The sequence below is a fragment of the Halichoerus grypus genome, chromosome 1, assembly GCF_964656455.1.
Source record: "Halichoerus grypus chromosome 1, mHalGry1.hap1.1, whole genome shotgun sequence".
Taxonomy (NCBI): Eukaryota; Metazoa; Chordata; class Mammalia; order Carnivora; family Phocidae; genus Halichoerus; species Halichoerus grypus.
Window position 1 is genome coordinate 66,603,849 of NC_135712.1, and position 26,514 is coordinate 66,630,362.

Genomic DNA, 26,514 nt, shown 5'->3' on the forward strand with positions numbered 1-26,514 from the left:
TGTTTTTTTGTTTGTTCCTTAAGTACCCTAAAAGTAAAATCCTAGTGTGACGGCGGGGGGGGGGGGGGGGGCTTTGGTTATGGAAAATTAGAGACACACATTTCCCCTCCCTCCCTCATGGCCAGAAAAATGGCCAGAAGCAGAGATTGGGCAACCTTTGGTAATAAATGGAGTAAGACTGTTATTTTTCACAATACAGAGCCTGATACACAGTTGGTGCTTCATAAAAATTTTTTGCTGCCTGACTCAGGTTGCTAATAGCCCAGCAGAGGGATATATGTTCCCTAAATCTTTGACAGAGGCAAGAGTTAGGAAGCCATTTCTGGAGACCTCACCACTGATTTGGAAAAACTGAGTTTCTTACTCCAGAACACTTAGCTTCTGAACCCTGAACTCTGAGCTTTGACCAGGCCTCTAATTTGATCCTTGCTCCCTCCTGATTCTTAAAATCTGCCATATGGGGTACATTTTCCCTGTCATACTAATGCTACATGTTTCTGAACATTTTTTCCTATGGATATTACTGTACTTTTTAAGTATACCCTGTTTCCAGTTAAACAGATAAGCTTACTTTAGTTTCCATAGACCATCACTTTCTCAGTAGTGTAGCCCCCACCATAGTAGTTTTTCCATTCTTTTACTAAAGTCCCACCAAGTCCTGTTTTCTCCCTTAAAATCTCTCTCCATGATACTCTCTGTGGACAAGAGACAAGGCAAGTTGAGCCTACTCTTTGGAATATATGGCATGTCAAAATGTACTTTTAAATGGTTCTCTAAGTCTGAAGAAAATTATACTAGTAAATTATCTGGTTATCCATGTCCCAGCCTCTCTCGAAAGAAGATGAACAAGAAGTCTTTTTCTTTTCCTAAGGATACACATACACACACATATACATTTGTTAATCAGATAGTAATAGCTAATATTTATTATGTATTTATTTTATCCTCTTGACAAGAGCTTTATATCTGTGATTAATACTATTAATGCTATCCCCATTTTATAACCGAGAAAACTGATGCATAGAGAGGGTAAGTACATTGAGAAAGGTCACATAGTTTATAAGCAGAAGTGCTGGGATTTGAAGAAGATAGTCTGGCCCCAAGCTTCCACACCCCAGAGCTACCCTGCTTCCTACAGGGGATTTCTCCATGGAGCTGGCTGAGGAATTCCCATTATTCTGGGTTTCTCTCAGAAATGGATTCCTGTACAGTGCTCAAAGTAGATTTCTTCCAAGGAGGTCCTATTTGAAGAACTTAAAAAACCAGAATCTTCTCCTTTGTCCAGAGAGTTAAGGAAGCTTAAGTTAAGTGATAGGTCTTTTTTAAAAATCAGTTTATACATTTAGTTTTTGATGATTCATTAAATTCTTTACTGTTATGATTTTGAGTCTACTGATCTTTTAGCTGAATTTGCTTCAAAAAAGCAACAGTCTGGGTCCTGCTAAGTTCTGGATCCTTGATTGCAGTGTGTGTGCAAAGGCAAGTTTCATGGTGAGAGTGGTTGGTGAGCCTTTGGATTACTGCTCTCGTTCTGTGGGAAGTATTATCATCTGTATCTGCTTTAAATAAAGTTATATCTGGGGGCGCCCGGGGGGGCCCTTCAGTTAAGTGTCTGACTCTTGATTTCGGCTCAGTCATGATCTCTCTGTCGTGGGTTGGAGCCCTGAGTAGGGTTCCAAGCTCAGCAAGGAGTCTGCTTGTCCCTCTCCCTCTGCTCCCCCCCCCACCCCCTGCTGGCTCGCTCTCTCTCAAATAAATTATTTAAAGAAAGAAATAAATAAAATCTTAAAAAGAAAGAAAGTTACATCCATATAGGAACAGATTGTCTGTGTTGTCCCCGTACTCCTTCTTTCTCTTCCCTTAGGATGAGATTCTGGGAGTTCTCTGCAACACCAACAGTGTACAGCAATATACCATGTGTGCAGATGTCTGTAGTTGATTTTGTGTGTAGCTCTTTGCTAAGTAGTATCGCAGTAAAATGTAATAGGATTGACTTCACTACCGGCAATTTCAGCTGTGAAAATCACATTCCTTAGTATTTTTTCTCCTTCACACATAGGTTACTACAAGATAAACGTAGGCTACAGGCTTCATCTCTTCTCTCCTTCTAGAGAAAGTGGATGCCATACCCTATCAAACTGCACTTGCCCCCTCCTTGCTCCTAGAGTTTTTATTTTCACCTTTCTAGCATCAGTGCTGGATTACCCAGATGGCTCACTGGGTACCAGCACATCAGGGTACCTTCTCTCCGAAGGAAAAAGAGAATTGAAAACAGTATTAAGATATCCGATGTTTTTCTAAAGATAGAAAGCTTCTACATCCAATTCCCATGTGTGGGTTTTCCCTCCATATATCCAAGCAATTCTCTGACACCAGTTGGGGGTCCTACAATTCAACTCAATTCTGACATACTCTACCCAGAGATAGCATCAGATTCCACACGCTAATGGGGCTGCATCCCCACAAGATTTCCCTCCACTTCGGATGCCAAAAGCAAGCGTAGGATGTTACCTGTGCTTCTGGCTGAATGGCTATAAATCTCTGGTTCCCCGTAACCCCCTCCTTGGGTTTGCTTAATTTGCTAGAGCGGCTCACAGAACTTGGGAAGCCAGTTTACTCATTACATCACTGGTTTATTACAAAAGCATATAACGCATCAATTTCCAGATGGAAGAGATGCATAGGGCAAGATATGGGTAAAGGGCATGGAGCTTCCACGGCCTCCAATCAAACCACTATGCCCAAATCTCCACCTGTTCACTCCCCTGGAAGCTCTTCAAACCCCGTCCTTTTTCGGGATTTTACGGAGGCTTCAAAACATAGGTACGATTGATCAAATCTCCAGTCATTTGTGATTGAAGTCAAGCTCCAGCCTCCCCACCTCCCCCGAGATCAGGGGTTGGGACTGAAAGTTCCAACCCTCCGATCATGTAGTTGATTCCTCTGGCAACCATCCTTAGGTCATCTCACTAACAAAAGACATCTTTATCACTCTCAGCCATTAGGAAATTGCAAGGCATTTAGGAGCTCTGTGCCAGAAACAGGGACGAAGACCAAATATATATTTATTATAAATCACAATACAGAGGGCACTAAAGCAGTCCTTAGGAGAAAAACCAAACCTTTGTTGGGCTTCCTTACACTCATCTTATGGATTAGTACTGTTTTTACTTTGATTTCCCTATGGGAGTTGGGCACATTTCCTTTACTACTGATTGGGGTCCTGAGTCCTCCAAAGCACAGAGCCTTAAGACAAAGATCGATTGTTAACAATTTTGGGGCGGAGATGCAAGCCCAGGTCAGGGAAGATAAGGACAAACAAAAAGGGAAGCCAGGCAAACTAAGAAGCAATGCAATGCAATGCAGGTTACCACCCTGGCCAGAGAGAGCCTTGAAAAGATCTAGCACGTCACTCAGTAGGTTCATTCGCTTGGCATATGTGTTGAAAGAGACTGTAGAAAGCATTTTAAATGTCTTATTTCATAGAGGAGGACACTCAGTTTTATTTCCTGGGAAAACAACAGACAATGTAAAATCTATTACATTTATAGCACATTAAAATGTCGTCTTAGTAGCACCTTTGACTTCTCCCTATCCTGCTCCCCGCATATCCATCATCACTAGCCTTATCTCTCCTTCACTTCAAATCTCACTGCCCACTTGGCTTCTTCATAGTTCTCTCACCAGAATGAATAAAATACTGTCTAACGACTCTCTGTCCCCATCCCTCCTTCCTCAAGTCACTTCAAACTGCCTTTTGAAAAACAATAGCTCTCGGGCACCTGGGTGGCACAGTCGGTTAAGCGTCTGACTCTTGGTTTCAGCCCAGATCGTGTCTCAGTGTCGTGAGATGGAGCCCTGCATCGGGCTCTGTGCTGCTTCAGATTCTCTCTCTCTCCCTCTGCCCTTCCTGCTCGTGCTCTCTTTCTCTCTCTAAAATAAATAAATAAATCTAAAACTTATATTTAAAAAAAGAAAGAAAAACAATAGCTCTGATCTCATCATTCTTCTGAAATATGCCTTCAGTAACTCCCTGATGCCTACAGCAAACTGGATCTTGGGTCAGAATCACTAGAGGGATCAATAAAACACAGATAGCTAAGACCCACCCCCACCAAAGTTTCTAACCGTGTAGATGTGAGACTGCACCCCAGAATTTGCATTTCTGGTAAGTTCTAGGTGATGTTGATGCTGCTGGTCTGGGCACCACACTTTGAGGATCACTGGCTTAGAATATAAAGTTCAAATGTCACAGCACGGCCCTCAGGGATTTCTCATTCTATTTTGCTCGCCTCATGTCCTGTTCTCTCCACCAAGCCCCGCCATGGTCCACTCACACCAGACTATCAACTTTTCCAAGCCACCATCTATACCTCGCTTCTTCTGGCCTTTGCTCTACCTGTCCTCTCGGGAATACCCCTCTGCCTCATTTTCCACTTAGAAATGTCCTACTCTTCATTCCAGGTCTCACCCGAATGCCACTACTGTTGGAACTTCCCTTCAATCTTGTCTTCAAATTTTGAATCTCTTATTTTCTTGTGTTCCTAATACTTTATACATATCTTTATTAATGTGATATCAAAATCCACTGCCTTGGGACTGCATCAGCTCCATCCTGTGACCTGATTGCTGGTTGAGTTCAGCAACGCAAAGTACCAGGAAGGTAGGGGGAGCTAGTGGGAACTTATTTGGGGAACTTACTTCCCTTGCTGTCTCCAGAAAGTAGCCATGGCTTCCCTGGAATGGCTCTCTTCTATAGGTAAAAGGCTCTTACCAGGTTTGGAGCTGCTGCCTCCCCCCCTCTGGCCAACTTAGTAGTCTTTAAGTTTTAGCAAGCACTTTTAGGCCACTTGATTGATTAACTAAACCTTCTTTTGTGTATCTATCATGCACTGTTTTCTAGAAAGACCTAGAACCAAACACACTTGCACAGCCCACCCCCCCCCCAACCGCGCACCAATACACAACGACCCAGCACAGTGATAGCAGCACGTTGGTAGCTGGTGCCACTGAGTCTGCACGGAATCAAGAAGAGTTACAGGCCACTGTGCTCCCCTTTTTACCGATTAATTGCCCTAATTTTTTTTTCTTTTAAAGATTTTATTTATTTATGACAGAGAAAGCGAGAGAGCACAAGCAGGGGGAGCAGTAGAGGGAGAGGGGGAAGCAGGCTCCCTGCTGAGTTAACCATCTGAGCCACCCAGGCGCCCCCTTAATTTTCTTTAAAAAGAAACCTCTAGGGGCGCCTGGGTGGCTCAGTCCTTAAGCGGCTGCCTTCAGCTCAGGTCATGGTCCCAGAGTCCTGGGATCGAGCCCCACATGGGGCTCCCTGCTCCGCGGGAAGCCTGCTTCTCCCTCTCCCACTCCCCCTGCTTGTGTTCCCTCTCTCGCTGTGTCTCTCTCTGTCAAATAAATAAATAAAATCTTAAAAAAAAGAAAAGAAACCTCTAAGTTGGGTTTTGGACAAGAGTCTGCCTTCTCCCCAGGTGGCCGACCTTCCTGAAAAACCTCATATTCCTTTCCAACCAGGAGTATTGGCCTTTGGAGCAAAGTGCTGCTGAACTTGCCTTCAGGTGTCAGGCTCAGTACAAAGTCCTCCCCTGCCCCTTCAGCCTACGCGGTAAGGGGAGGGGGAGGCTGCTGCGCCATTTCTCAGTGGTTTCCCTTAATCCTTTGCTTCCACCTATAAAGGCAATTCCTTTATTAAACTCTCTTCAATTACCCACTTTGAGTATACAGGTTGCCCAAACTCCTTTTCAAAAGTTCGCCTTTACTGCCACTTTGCTTTTGTGACAGACAGAAATCCGAAGAGTATTTCAGACTTTGCCTCCTTTAATCCCCATCATAATAGGAAGTAGCTAAATCCACTGCACAGATTTAATTACTGGGGTTACACACCTGATGAATCGCAGAGCCCAGAATTTGGACCCAGAACTTGTCTGACAGCAACGTCTGTCCCAAATGGGTGATATAATCTTGAGGCGCTGTTTCAGACCATAAAACCACAACGTAGGCAGTAATTTTCAGAGAAAAGAAAGTGAAAGAAAAGGCACGAGCCCGTTGGGTGGGGCCGGGGCCGCGTGAGCGGAGGTGCGGAGCTGGGGAGGGCTGCACCCTGCTCCCCCGGGCCCAGACCCCCGGACGTCGGAAGAACTTGGGCACGAACTTGCGCCTGTGTGCACGGAGCGCAGGAGATCGGGAGGCCAAGAGCGTGAGGTCCGCCGCAGCCCGGCAGCCCGCCCCGCTGGCTGGCGCCCTTCCTCCGGGAGGATGGTGAGGGGCGCCAGGGGCGGGAGTGCGGAGGGCGGCGCGGGACATTGCAGCACGGGACTGCGCGGAGACCCCACGGCCCTCGAACCCCCTCTCCCTGGGGAGGAGCTTACCACCCTGACTTGTCCGGGAAGAGAGTAGAGTGCGGGGCATCGTTTTCCATGGAATCTTTGGTCCCTTTCCCCGCAGTTTTTACAAGTGCCTTATAAATTAGGGATAGTAATCTTTCATCTGTGATATATGTTATGGCTGTTTCCTTTCAGTTTGTCATTTGTCTTCTGAGCTTGCTGGTGGTGGCTTTTCCCCCATGCAAACGGTTTTTATTTTTATGGTAAAATTTACCAATTTTTTATTTTCTTGCATTTGGAATTTTGGTCATATTTTAAAAGCTTTCGCCATCACCGAGGTTATAGTCATCCATTTTATTTGTAATGCTTTATTTTTTACATTTAGATCTTTGATACATTTGGAGTTTATTCTTGTTTATGGTTTGAGGAATGGATCAAATTTTGTCTTTTTTCCACATGGGTATCCAGTTGTCCCAACACCATTTATTAAAAAGATTAGTACTGCCTTAGTAACTTGAGATACCACCTTTATCATATACTAGATTTTTATATGTATTTTGACTGTTTCTAGAACTTCTATTCCATTGACATGTTTATTCATCTGTTGCAGAGAGGCTCTGTTATATATTCTAATGTCAGGGCTAGTTCCCCTAACAACTCTTCCTTCCCGCTGTTTTCCTAGCTATTCTTTTGTGCTTATCTTTACTTAGGAACTTTAGGATTGACTTCTGATTTATGATCAGTGGCAAAAAAAGCTCCCATTGGGATTTGTATTGGATTTGCATTAAACTTATAAATTACAGACAGCTGACATCTTGAGATGGTGTTGAGATGTTCTAACCAAGAACAAAGGATGCCATTTCTTTGTTCTGGTTTACTTTTGTGTCTTTAAAGAGTGTTTATAGTTTTCTTACATAGAATATTTTCTTGTTAAGTTTGTTTCTAAACATTTTATCTTTTTTTTTCTACTGTACATGAGGTTTTTCATTCACTGTATCTTCTATTTGTGTATATGAATGCTGTTGACTTCCTTTCATTTTAAAAATTAAGGTATAATTTACATACAGCAAATTCATACTTTTTAATGTACAGTTCTGTGAGTTTTGACAGATGGATACAATCTTGTAACAACCACAAGAGATAAAAGAGATAAAGATATTAAAAAGTTTCATCAACCCCCCCCCCCCAAATTCCCACTGGTTCCTTTGTAATCAACCTCTTCACTCAAGGTGAGTCCCTGGCAAATACTGGTCAAATTTTGGTCCCTATAGTTCCAGAATGTCATAGAAGTGGAACCATGCAGCACATGGTCTTTTGAGCCTTGCTTCTTTCACTTAGCATAATGCAGTTGAGTTTCATCCATGTAGTTAGACCTATTGCTAATTTGCTGTTGCTTTCTAATTTAATTCCACAGTGATTGGAGAACATGCTTTGTGTTATTTGAATCCTTTTAAATTTATAAGTTGAGATTTGTTTTCTGGACAGAATATGGTCTATCTTGATAAATACATTCCCATGGACAGTTCAAAGTGTGTTCTGTTGTTGTTGGGTGAAGTGTTCTATCAGCATCCATTAGATTAAGTTGATTGAAAGTGTTGTTCAAGTCCTCATATCCTTACTGATGTTATGACTAGTTGAACTATCAATTACTGAGAAAGGATGCTGAAATCCCGAAGTATAATTGTAGACTTATTTCTCCTTGGAGTTCTATCCATTTGGGCTTTGTATGTTTTGAAAGTCTGTTATTAGGTGTATATATATTTAGGATTGTTAATTCCCCTCGATGGATCTGTTTGTCATTCCAGAAGAAGTAGAATAAAAGTTCTTATATTTATAAACATGTATAAATATATAAATATAGAATCTATATTGATATATTGAAATTTATAATATTACATATTATATAGATTTATAGAAATATATAAATATAGAACTTTTAATCTATTACTTTTGGAGTGTTTTTTTTTTTAAGAGAGCAAGAGATCATGAGCAGTTGGGGAAGGGGAGAGGGAGAGGGAAAGAGAGAATCTTAAGCAGGCTCTAAGTTCAGCAGAGCCCCACATGGGGCTTAATCTCACAACCCTGAAATCATGACCTGAGCCAAAGTCAAGAGTTGGGTGCTTAACCGCTGAGCCACCCAGGTGTCCCTACTTTTGGAGTGTTTAAAGTTAACACTTTTAACCCATTGGGGGCTAATATTATTGTAGTTAGTTGTTGATTATGACATATGAATTTATATCTAATTTTCTTCATAATGAAAACTAATATCCCAACAATATTTATTAAATTATGATTCATCTCTTTACTTTCTTATTCCTCTTAATACTTCATGTTAAGCTTTTTGATAGATTAAGGTTTATATCTGAAATTTCTATTGTACCTCCTGTCATATCATCTATTCTTAATTTAGAACTATTTAGCTTTATAATTACTACTTAATGATGCATTAAAAAAAATTGGGTGGAGGATACAGAAAGTTCCCATATACCACCTGCTCTGCCCCTAACTCCCCCATTATCAATATCTCACACCAGCGTGGTGCATTTGTTACAATTGGTGAATCTACATCGACACATTATTATCAAAGTTCATAGTTTACATTAGAGCTTGATCCTGGTGTTGTACATTCTATTGAGTTTTGACAAATGTTTAATAACATACATCCACCATTATAGTATCATACAAAATAGGTTCACTGCCCTAGAAATCCTCTGTGCTCTGCTGTTCATCCTTCCCTCTCCTCTAATTCTTGGCACCCACTGATCTTTTTACTGTCTCCATAGTTTTGCCTCCAAAATGTTATATAGTTGGAATCATATGTTATTAGCCTTTTCAGATTGGCTTGTTTCACTTAGTAATATGCATTTAAGTTTCCTCCACATTTTTTTAGGCTTGAGAGCTCATTTATTTTTAGCACTGAACAATATTCCATTGTCTGAATGGACCATATATTTATCCATTTACCTATTGTAGAACATCTTAGTTGCCTCCAAATTTTGGCAATTATGAATAAAGCTGCTATAATCATCCATGTGTAGGTTTTTGTATAGACATAAATTTTTAACTCTTTAAGCAGCATGATTGCTGGATTGTATGGGAAAAATATGTTAGTTTTATAAGAAACTATCAAACTGTCTTGCAAAGTGAACACCATTTTCATTCCCACCAGCTATACATGAGAGTTCCTGTTGCTCCACATCCCTTGCCTGCGTTCGGTATGTTATCACCATTCCACTAGGTGTGTAGTGGTATCTCATTGTTATTCTAATTTACATTTCCCCAATGACATAAGATATTGAGCATCTTTTCATATATTCATTTGTCATCTGTATATATTCTTTGGTGAGGTGTCTGTTGAGGTCTTTTGCCCATTTTAAAATCAGGCTGTTTTCTTTTTTTTTTAGATTTTATTTATTTATTTGAGAGAGAGAGAGCGTGAGAGAGAGAGAGAGAGAGCATGAGCAGGGGGGAGGAGCAGAGGGAGAGGGTGAAGCAGACTCCCTGCTAAGCAGGGAGTGCAATATGGACTTGATCCCAGGACCCTGGGATCATGACCTGGGTCGAAGGCAGATGCTTCACCGACTAAGCCACCCAGGTGCCCCAGGTTGCTTTCTTATTGTTAAATTGTAAGAGTTCTTTATGTTTTTGGATAACAGTTTTTTTTTTATCAGTTATGTCTTTTGCAAATATTTTCTTCCAGTCTGTGAAAAGATGCATTTTAAAGTGTAAAAGTGCATTTCATTTGGTATTGTCTTGTTTTTGTTTTTTTTAATTTTATTATGTTATGTCACCATACATTACATCACTCCTTTTTGATGTAGTGTTCCATGATTCATTGTTTGCAAATAACACCCAGTGCTCCATTCAGTACATGCCCTCCTTAATACCCATCACCGGGCTAACCCATCCCCCCACCTCCCTCCCCTCTAAAACCCTCAGTTTATGTCTCAAAGTCCATCGTCTCTCATGGTTCATCTCCCACTCTGATTCCCCCCCTGCTTCATTTTTCCCTTCCTACTATCTTCTTTCCTTTTTTTTTTTTAAAACATGTAATGTATTCTTTTTTTCAGAGGTACAGGTCTGTGATTCATGAGTCTTATACAATTCACAGTGCTCACCATAGCACATACCCTCCCCAATGTCTATCACCCAGCCACCCATCCCTCCCACCCCCCACCACTCCAGCAACCCTCAGTTTGTTTCCTGAGATTAAGAATTCCTCATATCAGTGAGATCATATGATACTTGTCTTTCTCTGATTGACTTATTTCGTTTAGCATAATATCCTCTAGTTCTATCCACGTCATTGCAAATGGCAAGATTTCGTGTTTTTTGATGGCTGCATAATATTCCATTGTGTATATATACCACATCTTTATCCATTCATCTGTTGATGGACATCTTGGCTCTTTCCAAAGTTTGGCTATTGTGGACATTGCTGCTATGAACATTGGGGTGCACGTACCCCTTCGGATCGCTACATTTGTATCTTTGGGGTAAATACCCAGTAGTGCATTTGCTGGGTCGTAGGGTAGCTCTATTTTCAACTTTTTGAGGAACCTCCATACTGTTCTCCAGAGTGGCTGCACCAGCTTGCATTCCCACCAACAGTGTAAGAGGGTTCTCCTTTCTCCACATCCTCGCCAACATCTGTCGTTTCCTGAATTGTTAATTTTAGCCATTCTGACTGGTGTGAGGTGGTATCTCATTGAGGTTTTGATTTGGATTTCCCTGATGCTGAGTGATGTTGAGCACTTTTTCATGTGTCTGTTCGCCATTTGAATGCCTTCTTTGGAAAAATGTCTGTGCAGAAGTGCCCAGGTATTGTCTTATTTTTTAAAATACATTTTACTTTCATTTTGTCAAATTTTATAAATTACCATATTGGTATCTTAATTGGACTTGAATTAAGAGATTTTATATATTATATCTATAACTTGGAGAGTATTATCACTTGTAATGTATTTATGCAAGTGCAGAGAATATCTATCAAGACTTTATTTTCACCATTAGTAATTCTCTTAAAGTGATCTCATATATCCTTATCTACATTTTCTCTAAGAATTGATTTATTGATTCTTGTTTTTTAATAACAGTTTTGAGATATAACTTACATGCCATAAAATTCACTCTTTAAAGGTGTACAATTCAATGGTTTTTAGTATATTCACAGTGTTCACCACTATCTATTTTTAGAAATTTTCATCACCCCAGAGAAACTCTGAAGTGCATTTGCAGTCACTCCCATTTCCCTCCTCCCCATAGATCGTGGTAACCACTAATATACTTCAGTCTTTGTGAATTTATGTATTTTGGACATTTCATATAAATAAGATCATATAGTATGTGGCCTTTTGCCACTGACTTCTTTCACTTAGCATGTTTTCAAGCTTCCTTAATGTTGATGAATATATCAAAACTTTGCTACTTTTTATTGCCAGATAATATTCCATTGTATGGATGTACAACTTTTTATTTATCCATTCGTCATCTGACGGACATTTGGTTATTTTTACTTTTTGACTATTGTGAATAATGCTGCTATGAACATTTGTTGTCTCAGGCAACTTGGGCTGCTAGAAAAAATACCATAGACTGGGTGGCTTAAACAACACTGATTTCTCATAGTCTGGAGGCTGGAAGTCTGAGGTCAGGAGTTCTTGGTGAGGACCCTCTTCCTGATTTGCAGATGACCCCTCTTGCTATTTTCTCACTTGGCAGAGAGCTCTGGTCTTTTCATCTTATAAGGACACTAATTCTTTCATGGTGGTTTCACTTTCATGACCTCATCTAAACCTAATTACTTCCCATCTGACCCCATCTCCAAATACCATCAATCACATTGAGGATTAGGACTTTAACATCTGAATTTTGGGGGCACACAAACATTCTGTCCATAGCATTTGTGAACAAGTTTTTGTGTGGACATGTTTCATGGCACTTGGGTATATTCCTATCTGGGTGTAAAAACATGTGGGTCATATGGTAACTCTAACTTTTTGAGGAATTGCAAAACTGTTTTCCTAAGTGGTTGTACCATGTTACAGTCCCACCAGCAAGATATGAGGGTTCCAATTTCTCCACATCCTTGTCAACACTTGTTATTGTCCATCTTTTAAAATTTTAGTTATTCTAGCAGTTGTGAAGTGATATCTCACTGTGGTTTTGATTTTCATTCTCTTAATGACTAATGATGTTCAACATTTTATTATGTCCTTATTGGCCATGTGTATATCATCCTTGGAGAGGTGTCTATTCAAATCCTTTGCCTATTTTTAAACTCGATTATTTGCTTTTTTTATTGTTGAGTTGTAAGAGTTCTTTATATATTCCAGATACAAGTCCTTTATCAACTATGATTTGCAAATCCTTTCGCCCATTCTGTGGGTTGTCTTTTCACTTTGTTGATGGTGTTGATGATTTTAAAATCTTTCACAATATGTGGCTGTAGTATTTGTAAAAAATGATTGGTTTTGGTATCTTTTCCATTGCTATATTTATCGTCATTTCTTTTTGCCACCTTATCTTGATGGCCAGGAGGAATCTGAAAAATATATCAAATAGAAGTGGCAACAGAGCACATTTTTAGTTTTTGTTTTATTTTGTTTTTTCACTACTCTTCTGAGTTCAGAGTAAGCCTCTTTATCATGCTAAAAGTTCCTTTATTTCTCTTTCAAGTGTTAAGAACAATGAAAAATGAAAGTAATAATCTCTGCTCTCCCCATAAATGGCTACCCCATACCCAGTCTTCTTTGTGAATATGCAGCATTTTTTATTTTGGTTATCTATAGATTGCCCTTTCATTTTGCAGTAATAAAAACTTCTTTCTTTTCAGTAATGAGTTGTAGCTCTAGTAATTTATGTCAGTGGAAGAACATCATTATTTATTGTCATGTTTGTTATTTTTTTCCCTGTGATTTGGTGAGTAAATCTGACTTAACAAAGAATAAGGGTTAACTTTATGCAATCATTTAGCCAGAATTACTATCTTTTTTTTTTAATAAGGCAATGAGTGAAATCTATTTTCTTCCAAAGCATTTAAAACATCGGAAAGTAATATAAAGGCCAAATCCTTTCAAATCTCAAATCAGATGTAAAAACTAACATCTTAAGTGTTTCTGTCTCTCTCACAATTGCTAAGTTGGAAGACCTCAGTACAAAAGTAATGCTTTTCAGAAGAGTGGATAAAACAGATGAATTGGAAGTGGATGAAATAGGTGAATTTTCAAAAGACCCTTCACAAGCCTCCCTTTTGGTTGCATTTCACAATATCCAAGACACCATGACGGAGAATGTGCTCTCCTTGCTTATGGAGTTGATTAGTGGCCTGTCAGAAGCCAATGGTGACTTCAGGGTGGAAGTAATACCCAATATTAAAGTTGCTGTCATGACTTTTCTCCAAAAATACTGGTAAGACAGACAATACCTTTTAACCTTTCATTTGCAAATTGTGGTTGTATACTACTTTGAGATTCCAGGCATCCCACAGTGGGTTTTGTTTAAAAGTTGTGCTCTAACTCCCGGTAAGATAATTGCCAAGGGATTCTGTATTATTCCTTCTGGTACTACTAATACCTAGCATTTATCAAGCGCCTTGCTCTATGCTAAGCACTGTGCTGAGTTTTTACTTACTTCATCTCAAAACATGTAGCACTATGAGATAGGTACATTATTATCCCCATTTTACAGATGAAGAAATCCAGGTTTCAAGAATATTAAATGACTTGGTCACAGTCACACAGCTAGTAAGTATTTGAATCAGAATTCCAAATTAGACATTCTGACTTCTGAGTGTATTTTCTTAACCATTGTGAATGTGCCCTCAAATATCCCATGAGCTTAATAGTTATAGGAGTTTATTTTTATGACGATGATATGTCCAAATAGAGACCAAGATATGGTCAAGTAAAGCGGGGGTGGGGGAGAGAGAAATTAGATTTAGGAAACAATATTGTATTATAATCATCATCATTATTATTATCAGCTTACAAAGTGACTGCACATACTTGATTTCATCTAGAAAGGTAGCTATTGATCTATGTTCCCAAAATGGTCTTAAGTGGAGGCCACTGTTAATGATAGCTGTGCACTCATGCACTCACAGTAAGCAATGTGGGATAGGTTGAAGTTGACACTGTGAAATTTAAATTTATGTAGAAATATAGTATCTAAATTTTAATTCTTAGTTACAGCCTCTAAATCAAATTACTCTTTCAAATCTGTTTTCTTTTGCTATGAAATGAAATTATAGTACCAACAAACTGATTTTTATTTGTAGATGTCAGGACATCTGTTATGTTTTTGTCGGACACAATAGAGTTCAGCAATTTCAGATTTTCCCAAGACTTCTGGAACTGACAAGAACCATCAGGGTTGAAAATTTGCCACCTTGTGTTGATAAGAGTTACATAACAACTTTCTTTGAGAACCCCACAAATGGAAGAGAAGGAGTAACCAATGTGCAGCTTTTCCCAGAGAAGAGTTCAGCCCTGGTTGAGTTTTCTGACTACAAAGGTAATCAATTTCTCTTCTTTCTTGATCTTTACAGTTATTATTAACCATTTCATGCACAAATGAAGTCAACTTAGAGGCCACACAAATGATTAGGAAATCCATCAAAGCCACCCATTCTTACTGGAATATGCCATGAATTAACTCAAGGCTTTGAACAGGTCTCTGTGAAGATGTAGCCAGAAGAATTGTTTTTTGTGCAGTAACAAAAAAACAGACAGCAAAACTTCTCTTGACCTCAATTTCTCTATAGTTACTGCTTCATTTCTTTGTTTCCCTTTGCAGGAAAATTTCTCAATTGAATTTGTCTCAAACATACCATTTCCTCTCCTCTTACTCTTTCTTAAATCCATTCTGGAAGAGGCTTTTACCCCCATCAGTCCACCAAAATTGCTCTTGTCAAGATCACCAATGATCTTTGTGTTGCTAAACTCACTAGCCACTTTGCAGTCCTCATTTTACTTGATCTCTTAGTAGCATTTGATTCAATGATCAATGTCTCCTTCCAAATGCCTTTCTTCACTTGCTGCTAGGATGCCACACTTTGTTTTTTTTTCTACCTCAGTAGCTGCTCATTCCCATTCTTTCCTCATTTACCTTCTCTTCTTCAACTTTTAGGGTAGAGCTCAGTTCTTTTCTCCTTTTTATCTTCACTCAGTTCCTTGGTGCTCTAGTGGCTTTAAATACTGTCTATGTATCCGTGACTCCCAATTCATATTTGCAGTCAAGACTTTCTCATGAACTCCAAGGTCTATACTCATTGCCTACTAGATTTCTTCACCTGATTGTCTAAAAGTATATGCCATAAATACAACATGTCCAATACAAAACTCCCCATCCTCCTCACCCTATGCCACCAACCTGCATTATCCACAGGCTTTCCCATTTCAGTTGCTGAGAACTCCATCCTCCTAGTTGCTGAGGCCAAAACCTGGGAGTCTCTCATATCCTATACCCAATCCTTTAGGAAACCCTGTTCACTCTACCTTCAATATGTATTCAGAATCATCACTTCTCAAAGAGTACAATGAGAATTTAGAAAATTAAATGAACCACTTTAAGGGTGGTAACAATCTCCAAAAAACCTATGCCAAAAAACAGTTTATATTTTAGATAATATAAATAAATACCAAATAAATATCATTTTTAATGGCCATACTTCACCTGCACGTCCTCTCCCAACTATGATCCTTAAGAAGAGTTGATGAAGCCAAAAAGTATCCCTGAAACTATAGGTGGGGATAGAAGACTGGTGGGGGGTTAGGGAATGAATGAGGTCAAGAGAAGAGAAGCAGAAATTAGGGTCTTCTTCACATAGCTTCGAAGGAAACCAGTCAGTCAGGAAAGCCAGAAATTGAGATGCTCTCTGGAGAGAAAAGGAGCTCAACTTTCAGTAGTGGTTTAAGAAGCTAATAGTCTTAGGACCAAACTGAAATAATATCTGATTCTTCGTACAGCAAGGAATTGATACCACTGGACATTTTTAATTGGTACTTTGTGAGAAGACAAACATTCAGTATCCATCACTTAGCTGACTTCTACGTTTAAAACTGTATCCTTAGGACTCATACCAACCTCCCAAATTAGCAAAATCTGAAGGTCCCATCTCATTCACATACTTGTCACCTAGTCCTTAATACTAGTGTTGACATCTGAAGAGCTTTTTTTATTTTTTAACAGTTTTTTATGGGTGTACTCTGGTAAGTGGTTAATATCTAAGCATATTCAGCGTCTCTGGAGACAACATGTACAGGTTGGGTTAGCTGAGAGCCTCGATCTGCATTCCAGCCATTGTGAGCTGAAGTAGCCAGCAGGGGAAGCAGAGTGATACGGAGCGTAGTGCAACAGTTTACAAACTTTTCGTAAACCACAATGCACCCTAAAAATATTTATATATTTTATATCCCAACCCATATCTGCTTTGCAAACAAAAACATTTGTTGCAATTTGGAAAAAAAAGTTTTGCTACAGCATGCATTTCCTGCTAAGGAACTGATATACTCCATTTTCTATTCTGTTTTGGTTTTGTTTGGTTGGGTTTTGAGGGGTTTTGTTTTTTTTTATTTTTTGTTTTTCATTTTTTTAAGACCCTTAAAAATTCATATTGCTGATATCGTCATTAGAGGTTGGCTTTCAGCGATGACTTTGACACAAAGGGTGGGGGGGAGGGGTTTTAACGTTATCCCCACTATCTCCACCAGCCTGCCCCTTCAAGCCATCCTGAAGAAGCATACAGTCTGTGTTAGTTTTTTATTGCTGCCTACCAAATTTAGTGGCTTCACATAGCAAGCATGTATTATCTCATACTTTCTGAAGGCCAGGGATTTGGGGGCAGCTTAATTGGGTGATTCTGGCTGAGGATCTATGATGAGGTTTCTATCAACCTGTTCGTTGGGGCTGCAGGGATCGGAAGGCTTGCTGAGGACTGGAGAGTTTCTTCTAAGTTCACTCACATAAGTGCTGCCAGCGGCCTCCGTTCCTTGCCACGAGGGCCTCTCCATATGGCTGTTCGTGACATGGCAGCCGGCTGCCCCCGCTGAGTTAGATGAGGGCGTGGGGAGGGCGGCAGTGCCTTTTGTAATCTAGCCTCCGAAGGGATATAGCATCACTCGTGCCATATTCTGTTGGTCACAGAGACCATCTCTGATACAATATGGAAGGAAACTATTCGAAGGCATGATTACCAGGACATAGGGATCATTGGGTGCCATCTTACTTACACAGTCTAAGAAAGTACAGCTTCAAGACAAATTCCATTTATTACCCTACTCCTAGCTGGGTTGTCACACCTAAGCCTTCTATATAGAAATAGAGCACCACTGGCCTTTAGAATCCCAAAGGTAGGGCACCTGGGTGTCTTAGATGGTTAAGTGTCTGCCTTCAGCTTGGGTCATGATCTCAGGGTCCTGGGATCGAGACCCGCCTCAGGCTCCCTGCTCAGTGGGGAGCCTGCCTCTCCCTCTGTCTGCTGCTCCCCCTGCTTGTGCTCTTGCTCTCTCTGACAAATAAATAAATAAAATCTAAAAAAAAAAAAAAGAATCCCAGGGGCGCCTGGGTGGCTTAGTCGGTAAGCGTCTGCCTTCAGCTCAGGTCATGATCCCAGGGTCCTGGGATCAAGCCCCACATCAAGCTCCCTGCTCAGTGGGGAGTCTGCTTCTTCCTCTCCCACTCCCCCTGCTTGTGTTCCTGCTCTCATTACCTCTCTCTCTGTCAAATTAAATAAATAAATAAATAAATATAAACAAAATCTTAAAAAAAAAAATCCCGAAGGTATATATATATATTTCAAAAGATTTTATTTATTTATTTATTTATTTGGGAGAGAGAGAGAGAGATTGAGTGAGCGGGGAGAGGGGCAGAGAGAGAGAGAGGGAGAGACTCTCAAGCAGACTCCATGCTGAACATGGAGCCTGGCGTGGGTCTCGATCTCATGACCCCAAGATCATGACCTGAGCCAAAATCAAGAGTCAGATGCTTAACCAACTGAGCCACCCAGGCACCTCCAAAAGTATATATTAAAATCCTTCTATAATTTACTAGCTGGATAGCGATGGTAACATTACTTCCTTATTCTCTTTCCTCATTTAAAAAAGTGGAGATAAAATCAACTTCACAGAGTCACTGTGAAGGTAAAGTAGGATAATATTTGTGAACTGTCTGACACATAACAGGTATTCAGTCAATAAAGTTATTATAATTATCAAAGTAGGAAAGAATGGAAAACACATTACTAATTTGTTGAGAAATACTAGATATGAATTGTGCTTTAGATAGCTATATGTCTCAGCTGCTACAGGGTAAAGTGTTATTATTAAATGGTGTTTGGATAGGTCAGTGTCCTTCATTTTGTTATGACTTCTGACATAAAGTACTGTAATAAACTATTTCTACTGGGTAACATTTATTTGAAAACAGGCTTGTGAATTTCCTTTAGAACCCTCCCCCAGCCCCCCAACAAAAAAGCAAAATAGTTAGCTTAGATGTAAGATCAGGCCACTAAGTCTGCTTGGTTGCAAACTCACTGTCCCCCAAGTTGATCCATTCCACTTTGGGACAGTTCTAATCACACACACACAAAAAAAATTAGCAATGTATGAAGCCCAAATATGTTTTACTTATTATCCTTGCTCTTCCTTTTAGAGTTGTAGAAATAAGTCCTTTATAAGATGGTCCTTCAAATGTTTAAGGACAACTATGATGTGTGGCTCCCTGCCTTCCATCCTACCTATTATCTGTACTTCTGCAAGTTAAATATATTCAGTTCCTTTTATATGTCCTCATGTAAAAAACCTCATGGTTTTGAGTCCTTTTACAGCATCAGTTTCTCTCTTCTGAACACCATAGCCAGTTTTCATAATCCCTGTGCAAAGTTTCGCACCTTGAACAAAGTACAATACCCCAGGCATTGCCTGTTTTCACCAGTGAAAAGTAGAATAGGGTTATTATTCACCATACATATTCTCATTACTAAGTTTTTCTTATTATAGCCCCAAATCTCATTATTACCCTTTTTTTTTTTTAATGAATGGACTTCATTTTTAGAGCAGTTTTAGGTTTACAGAACAACTGAGCAGAAAGTAAGGAGAATTCCTTCTACCCCCAAACAGTTTTTTCCCTAATATTAACATCTTGCATTAGTGTGGTACCTTTGTTACAATTGATGAAAAAGTATTGCTACATTATTATTAACTAAAGTCCATTATATTAGAGTTCACTCTCTGTGTTGGATGATTTTCTGGGTTTTGACAAATGCACAATGTCATGTGTCCTCAATGACAGTCTCATACAGAATAATTTCAGTGCCCTGAAAATCCCCCGTGCTCCACCTGCTCATCCCTCCCTCCTTCCTCCAAACCGCAGGCAGTCACTGATGTTTTTACTATCCCCACAGTTTTGGCTTTTCCAAAATGTCATGTAGTTGGAATTGTATAATATGTACCCTTACAGATGGGCTCCTTTGCTTAACATAGGCATTATATTTCCTCCATGTCTTTTGGTAGCTTGATAGCTCATTTCTTTTATCTCTGAATAATATTTTATGGAGGCATCCTGTCCATTATTTATCCATTCACTTATTGAAGGACATCTTGGTTGCTTCCAAGTTTTGGTAATTATGAATAAAGCTATATTGCTGCTATAAACACTCGTGCAAGTTTTGTGTGGACATAAGTGTTCAACTCATTTAGGTAAATACCACAAAGCACAAATGCTGGATCATATGGTAAGAGTATGTTTAGTTTTGTAAGAAGCTACCAGACTGCCTTCCAAAGTGGGCGTACCATGTTGCATTCCCACCAGCAAATGAATGAGAGTTCCCGTTGCTCCATGTTCTTCCCAGCGTTTGGTGACCTTTTTTTTTTTTCCCCTTCTTAAATACAGCTACATCACTGTTGATTTATACAGAGTTTATCATCAGTCAAAATCCCTTAGATATTTTTATATGACTTAGCTGCTAAGCCACATTATCCTTCTCCCAAACTTGTGCAGTTACTCTTTGGACCTCCCTTAGTGCTTTTCCTTTCCTTTGGTGCTTCTCCAGATGTCCTGGAGTCTCTTTTACTTATCAGGTTCACTCATAATCCAGCTGCTATGTGTATTGCTCTGAAGGACTTACACTTTTACAACCTTCTCCAGAGGGATTGCCTTCGGGAGACTAAAGGTCTGGAGGCTGGAGATTCCTGGGAGTTTACATTCTTCACCCAACGAGGATGACCCATAGACAAATAACGGACTGGTATGGAGGTACAAAAACCCAGCTCCCTGTTTCAAGTTTGGGACAATACTATGATGAATTTATATACTCCAAAGTCCTTGCAGGATCAGGCAGAAACCAGGTTTTACTTAAACCACATTCTCTGTCTTTATTTCTCATTTCCTACACGTTTTTCCTGAGGGTACAACTTTAATAATTCAGTTGCACATGAATCCTATCTCAGGCTCTGCTTCTAGGGAATCAGAGCTAATTTTATTACTCTTTTTGATTATAGCACATAATTGTTTTTAATGTTTTTGACTATTATAACTATTCCTTTAAAAAATCATATTGTATTTCTTTTTTTAAAAGATTTATTTATTTTGAGAGAGAGAGAGGAGAGAGTGCGCTCAGGGGGAGGGACAGAGGGAAAGAATCTCAAGAAGACTCCTTGCTGAGCCCCGAGCCTGACGCGGGGCTTGATCTCACCACCCTGAGATCATGACCTAAGCTGAAATCAAGAGTCAGACGCTCAACCAACTGAGCCAACCAGGCGCCCCAATATTGTATTTACTTCTAACAGTTCATTTTTAATTGCTTATGCTTTATTGTGTGTATTTATTGAATCTTTAAGAGCCAGGTTTTTTTTTTCGAAAAAAATTACCTCTCCAATATCATAATGAATGTCAATGGGAAAATCAGATTAATTGTACAAACCTTCACTGCAAAGTAAACTTTATTCCATTAGGTGAGGATTAACTCTGTTGCATTCATTCACATCTTTCATTGAGCTGCCTGACAGTGGTACTATTTTAGGTAGACATACTATATTTCAGACTCTCATTAGTTTCAGGATTTCTTTTTATGCCAAAGATTTTGTCTGAATACCTACCTTTTGCTTTTTATTTTTTAGTGGTGGACGCCTACTTGGCCCAAGAGCCTGTCTTCAGTGAAAGACCCATCTCTGTGTTTCCATATTATGTGACTTCAGCATTGCCTTGTATGGAAAGGAAAAGCCCCTGAGAAAGTTGCCAGCACCATTTCTGGTGGCTCTGGATCCTCTCATATGGAAGATCTTGCAGAAGAAGCATCACCTGATTGAAATGATAAATTATAAAAGGGGAAGATGTCACTGTGAGGTAACATGGCCCCGAGTCAGCTGTAAGGGGCTAGAGGTAACATTCAAATCCATGGCCACTGAACTCAAGGAAGAACAAAGATCAATGTCATCAAAACCTGGAATGAGGACATTTCTAAAAACTTCTGCCATATCATTTCTAAATATCAAGTCACCAAATTGAATGTGAAGCCAACAGCATGGGAAGACATAAAAAACAGCATAGAGGATGATAAGATTTTGATTGAGTCTGATATATTCAAGAAGATAGTCATAATAACAGGTTGTTTGGAGGATATGAATAGAACTTACTACAATTAAAGACACCAACCATAACATTGAAAAGGAAAAAAAAAATTTTACAGAGAATGTGGCTGGTTCTTCTAGATTTTCTGTTCTTCACATCAATGCTTTGAAAAAGTCTATACCCCAAGGAATTCTCAGGGTTGGAGGCCATTAATAATGCTTGCACCAAACATACCAGAGTACATGCAGGAGAGTATAAAGAATGAAATTCCTGAGCAAGGGAAAAGGACTGTTCAAGAAGCCCATTCCCAGTCCTTCTGGAGTTTTCTATTTGTTATAGGAAGTAGAGTGTGGAAAATTCTCTAACATTGTTTTAAGAAAGAAAATTCATAACCTTTTTGAGTTAGATCAGGCATGAAAAATACCTTTCATTTCATGGGTTACTTCTTTTTTGGGGGGGAGGGGCAGAGGGAGAAGGAGAGAGAGAATCCCATGGGTTACTTACCAAACGATAGTTGTTGCCTGGAGCTTTGTGTTGAGCAAGTTTCTGAAAGTCTATCTGGATTGATTGAAAAAGAGTGTTGGTACCAATTAATGTCTGTCACAGGTGTGGATGACGAGATATATAGGGATGGGAAGGTGATGTGCGCCATGTTATTACCATTGGTAAGTGTGAGAATACAGTCAGGTAGATCAATTCCTCTTCCTAGATTCTGTGAAGATCAGATTCACAGATTGTGCCTTCATTAGCTAATATTTTGACTTTGAGTGAGTGGTTTCATCTCTTTGTACAGTTTTTTTTTTTTTTTCAGGAGAATGAAGTTCCCGTACTAGATGATCTCTAATGACCCTTTAAATTCTAAAATTCTTTGGCTGAGTAATAGTCAAACTACAAATGCATTATCATGGAGAACTGAGGGCCATGTCTTACTTTGGGTTCCCCCAGAAGAGAACCTGAGACAGGATTCAAGTGCAAATGATCTAAATAGGGAAGTAAAAGGTACTGATAGGGTGTGTTATCAAATCCGTTACCGCTTAATCCCACTAAGGAAACTCAGAGTGAGTACTACCTGGGAGGCAAAGTTGCTGGGGAGTTTTACACGAACTCCTGTCAATCATTGGATGAGGGCTTGAGGGGGGTAGGAGGGCTGCTTAATTTACCTGCAATTCCTCTCTGCTACACCTGAAGGGAAGCAGGCTTTGGCACTACAGAAAGTCCTGGGACAAGAAATACAGTGGGAGGGCCGCCTGGGTGGCTCAGTTGGTTGAGCATCAGACTCTTGATTTCAGCTCAGGTCATGATCTCAGGGTCCTGGGATTGAGACCCAGGTAGGGCTCAGTGTAAGTGTGGAGCTTGCTTAAGATTCTCTCTCTCCTTCTCCCTCTGCCCCTCCCCCCAAAAAAAGAAAAGAAAAGAAAAGAAATACAGCTGGAAATATGACCAGAGTGCCCTTACATAGTAAGAGCCAGAGGGTATGAACAGGGTCTGCTAAGCTACAATTCTTGGGGGAATAAGTAAAAGAGCTCACTGGCATTTGGAGTTAAATATAGTTGATGCTCAAAAATCGTGATAGTAAATTATTTGTTTTTGAGTCTTAGGGTTGGATTATGAGTTGAGTTAGAGAGGTGTGGAATCTAATAGTTATTTCTCATAGTTATATGAGAAAAATCTCCAGATAGCATTGGGTCATTATTTTTACTGTTTTCTCCACAGTCAAGAGACCAAGTCAGCTGGAAAAATTATCTTTCAAACAGTAGTGTGATAGCCTCAACCCAAACCAGAGAAGGTCTAAACCTCGTGTTGATAAGTGGAGATGTTACCTATTTCCAAGTAAGTGGTGCTATTTAGTAAATCCGATAAGAAACAATGGGGTCTAATTCACCAGTTCTGTAATTTAAGGTCAAAGATTTAGATCTTATAAATTTGAGGAGTTAAACCCACCTGAAGTTTAAGCAGGGCTATACTTAACCATCCCCTGTATTCCACATGTTCTCATGTGAAGAGATCCAAGTTGACCACAAACACCAGTGTGCACATCTACCTCTTTTATTTCTCTATAACTTATCTTGACCTACTTTCAACCCAGTTCTATTCCAATCATCATTTATGGGGAGGAGATATACACATCATTTTATAATATCACCCTTCACAAAAGTACCCTGTCACTTCTGTCTGAGCACTTTCTGAGACAAAGGCAGAATGGGAAAGGAGAAAGATTACCAAGACAGGTACTAAAATCTCAGCTTGGCTTTTGCTTGCCTCTTGTCCTATTGCTTTTCCCCCTTGGAATCACCAGTTAGCAGGAGATGCAAGCCCTATATTCTATCTATAGTTGACATTCATGATACTCAATCCCGGCTGCATGTCAGAACCATCTGGGAAACTTTCAAAAATAGAGCTGCCCAGACCCCACCCCTAGAAATTCTGATTTTAATTGGTCAGGTATGTGGTCTAGGGGGGTCAGTAGTTTTTTTTTTTTTAAAGAATTCCAGATGATTCTAATATGCTGCTAAGGCTGAAAATTACTGATTTGGATTCTTCTTCAGAATTCTGTAGTTTCCACCATTTTGACACTTGCTATTTACCTTCAGAGGGCATACACTCAAGATTAATGGAAAGAGAATTCTTCTGAGAAATTTGGAGACTCATGGCTTATGAGCCACTGGAAATATTCTTTGCTTTTGTGCAGCAAATGAGATGGCAGCAGCCACTTTCCTCATGTTCTCTAGAGTAGCTAGAGTCCTTAAACTCCTTTGTCACATGGTTTCAGGACCTTGTTCTCAGATCTTCAGGTTGAAAAGGTGAATCTTATAATTTTACCCAGACTTAAACTGGCACTAATCAAACTCAAAAGACTTATTTGTAAAACTAGAATTGTAATTATTTAATTGCAATGAGGAAGCTAATTGCCATGGCTACTGGTAAAAAAAAAAAAGCTCTGTAGCTGCCTATTATGAGATTGCTTGGTGGGCATTCTCAGATCAGAAAAGAACTAGGTAACATAGAAGTACAGTAAGTTTCTTTGTCAGTCTAGGAATAGACATAGTGTAGTGGTTATGCAGAACAATGACAAAGCTAGTTTTGGCAGGGTTCAAATCCCACTCTACCACTGGCCAGCCATTGATCTTAGTCAACAACCCCCTTGGACTCAGTGTCCTTAGCTATAATTATGGATGATGACAATATTAGTGTTGTGAGGTTTAAATAAAATAATCCACGTAAAGCATTTAGCACTTCCCTGGCACATAGCAAAAACTCAGAAAATGATAGCTACCGTTGTTAGCCACTTACAACAGACTACTCTACGTTTTACCTGACCCAATTAGTGCTGCAATCTAGTTGAGATAGATATTCTGTACCTTCATCTTATAGACAAGGAAACAGGTCTTTTCACCACATAGTCTCTTAAGTTGATTATTAAATTCTTGACGACTCGGTCAGGATACCTATTCTCACCATTGGATGATGCTGTTTAAACTTTGGAGTCCTCTAACTCTTTCTTTTCTGAGTTCCTTTCTTTATCCCACCTAGTTTCCCAGCCTCCTTGCACACTCTCTCTTGTATATGCCCTTTCCTTTTCATTCCCACAGTCAACTCGTCCTTCAGCACCCCCAGTCACCTCTCTCACCCTCCAGTCTGTTCTCTCCATAGCTGTTTGATGCATGTTCATCAGAAGCTCCCTGCTGCTTGTAGCAGAAAGTCCAAAAAAGTATGAGCTTTCAGAGTCTTCCATCGTCTGGCCCCAAATCTCTTTCCAGCCCTGTCTCTCACCATTAGCACTCTCCGTTAGCTAAATTGGACTACTTTCTGACCTTTCTCAATTCTTTGTGTTTTCTTAAATATCCACCCACCCAGAATGCTTACTGCCTTCTTTCTCCCTGTCCCAGCTTCATCCCTTATCCTTTTTGCATAGACTTTACTAACCAGTCCAGTTTAAAGGATTCCTGCCTTTTTTGAATTTCTATAGCAATTACTAATTGTATTTTTAACACAGTTTCTTTTGATTATCTTCAACTGATTTAAACATTAAGAATATTTTATTGTTTTACGTATTAATATATTACTTCCCCAAACTGTGTAGGAATCAGTAAGCAGGGAGTGTGGTGAAGGTGGGCTGGATCTTGGTTTTTTGGCAAGCTCACTGACTTTTGTCCCTGTGGGGAGCTTCTCAGGTCCTGAGATTAGTTTATGTTAACTAACCTCATATAAGATTGAGGAGGACCCATGGAAACCAATGAGAACAAAAACACATCAGTCCAAAACCTATGGGATACTGCAAAGGTGGTCCTAAAGGGGAAATACATAGCCATCCAAGCTTCACTCAAAAAAACAGAAAAATCCCTAATTCACCAACTAACTTTACACCTTAAAGAACTAGAGAAAAAGCAACAAACGATGCCTAAGCCACACATTAGAAGAGAAATAATTAAGATTAGAGCAGAGATCAATGAATTAGAAACCAGAAACACAGTAGATCAGATCAACAAAACTAGAAGCTGGTTCTTTGAAAGAATTAATAAGATCGATAAACCACTGGCCAGACTTATCCAAAAGAAAAGAGAAAGGACCCAAATTAATAAAATTATGAATGAAAGGGGAGCGATCACGA

At 39.6% G+C, this 26,514-nt stretch overlaps 1 protein-coding gene and 1 long non-coding RNA gene across 4 annotated transcripts in view; both read left to right on the plus strand.

Annotated features, from left to right (window-relative positions):
• Positions 1-6,071: 6,071 nt before the first annotated feature.
• The window catches only part of PARP15 (poly(ADP-ribose) polymerase family member 15), a 56,416-nt gene continuing 35,973 nt past the window's right edge, over positions 6,072-26,514 (plus strand). Inside the window, exons 1-2 of one of the 2 annotated variants that reach the window (XM_078066662.1) lie at positions 6,072-6,273; positions 23,619-23,735. In XM_078066662.1, the coding sequence (XP_077922788.1) occupies positions 6,271-6,273; positions 23,619-23,735 (120 nt within the window). In that variant the 5' untranslated portion in view covers positions 6,072-6,270. Of the gene's footprint in view, positions 6,274-7,219; positions 7,568-23,618; positions 23,736-26,514 lie in introns of those variants that run through there. The other variant, XM_078066669.1, reaches the window with a different exon arrangement.
• On the plus strand, positions 10,625-23,608 carry LOC118536697 (uncharacterized). 2 transcript variants are annotated; one of them, XR_013445536.1, is made up of 4 exons: positions 10,625-13,748; positions 14,617-14,852; positions 20,484-20,591; positions 21,455-23,608. It is a non-coding gene; the product is annotated as an uncharacterized LOC118536697 (long non-coding RNA). The 2 variants fall into 2 exon arrangements; XR_004917792.2 differs by lacking the exon at positions 20,484-20,591 and having other exon boundaries at positions 10,630-13,748.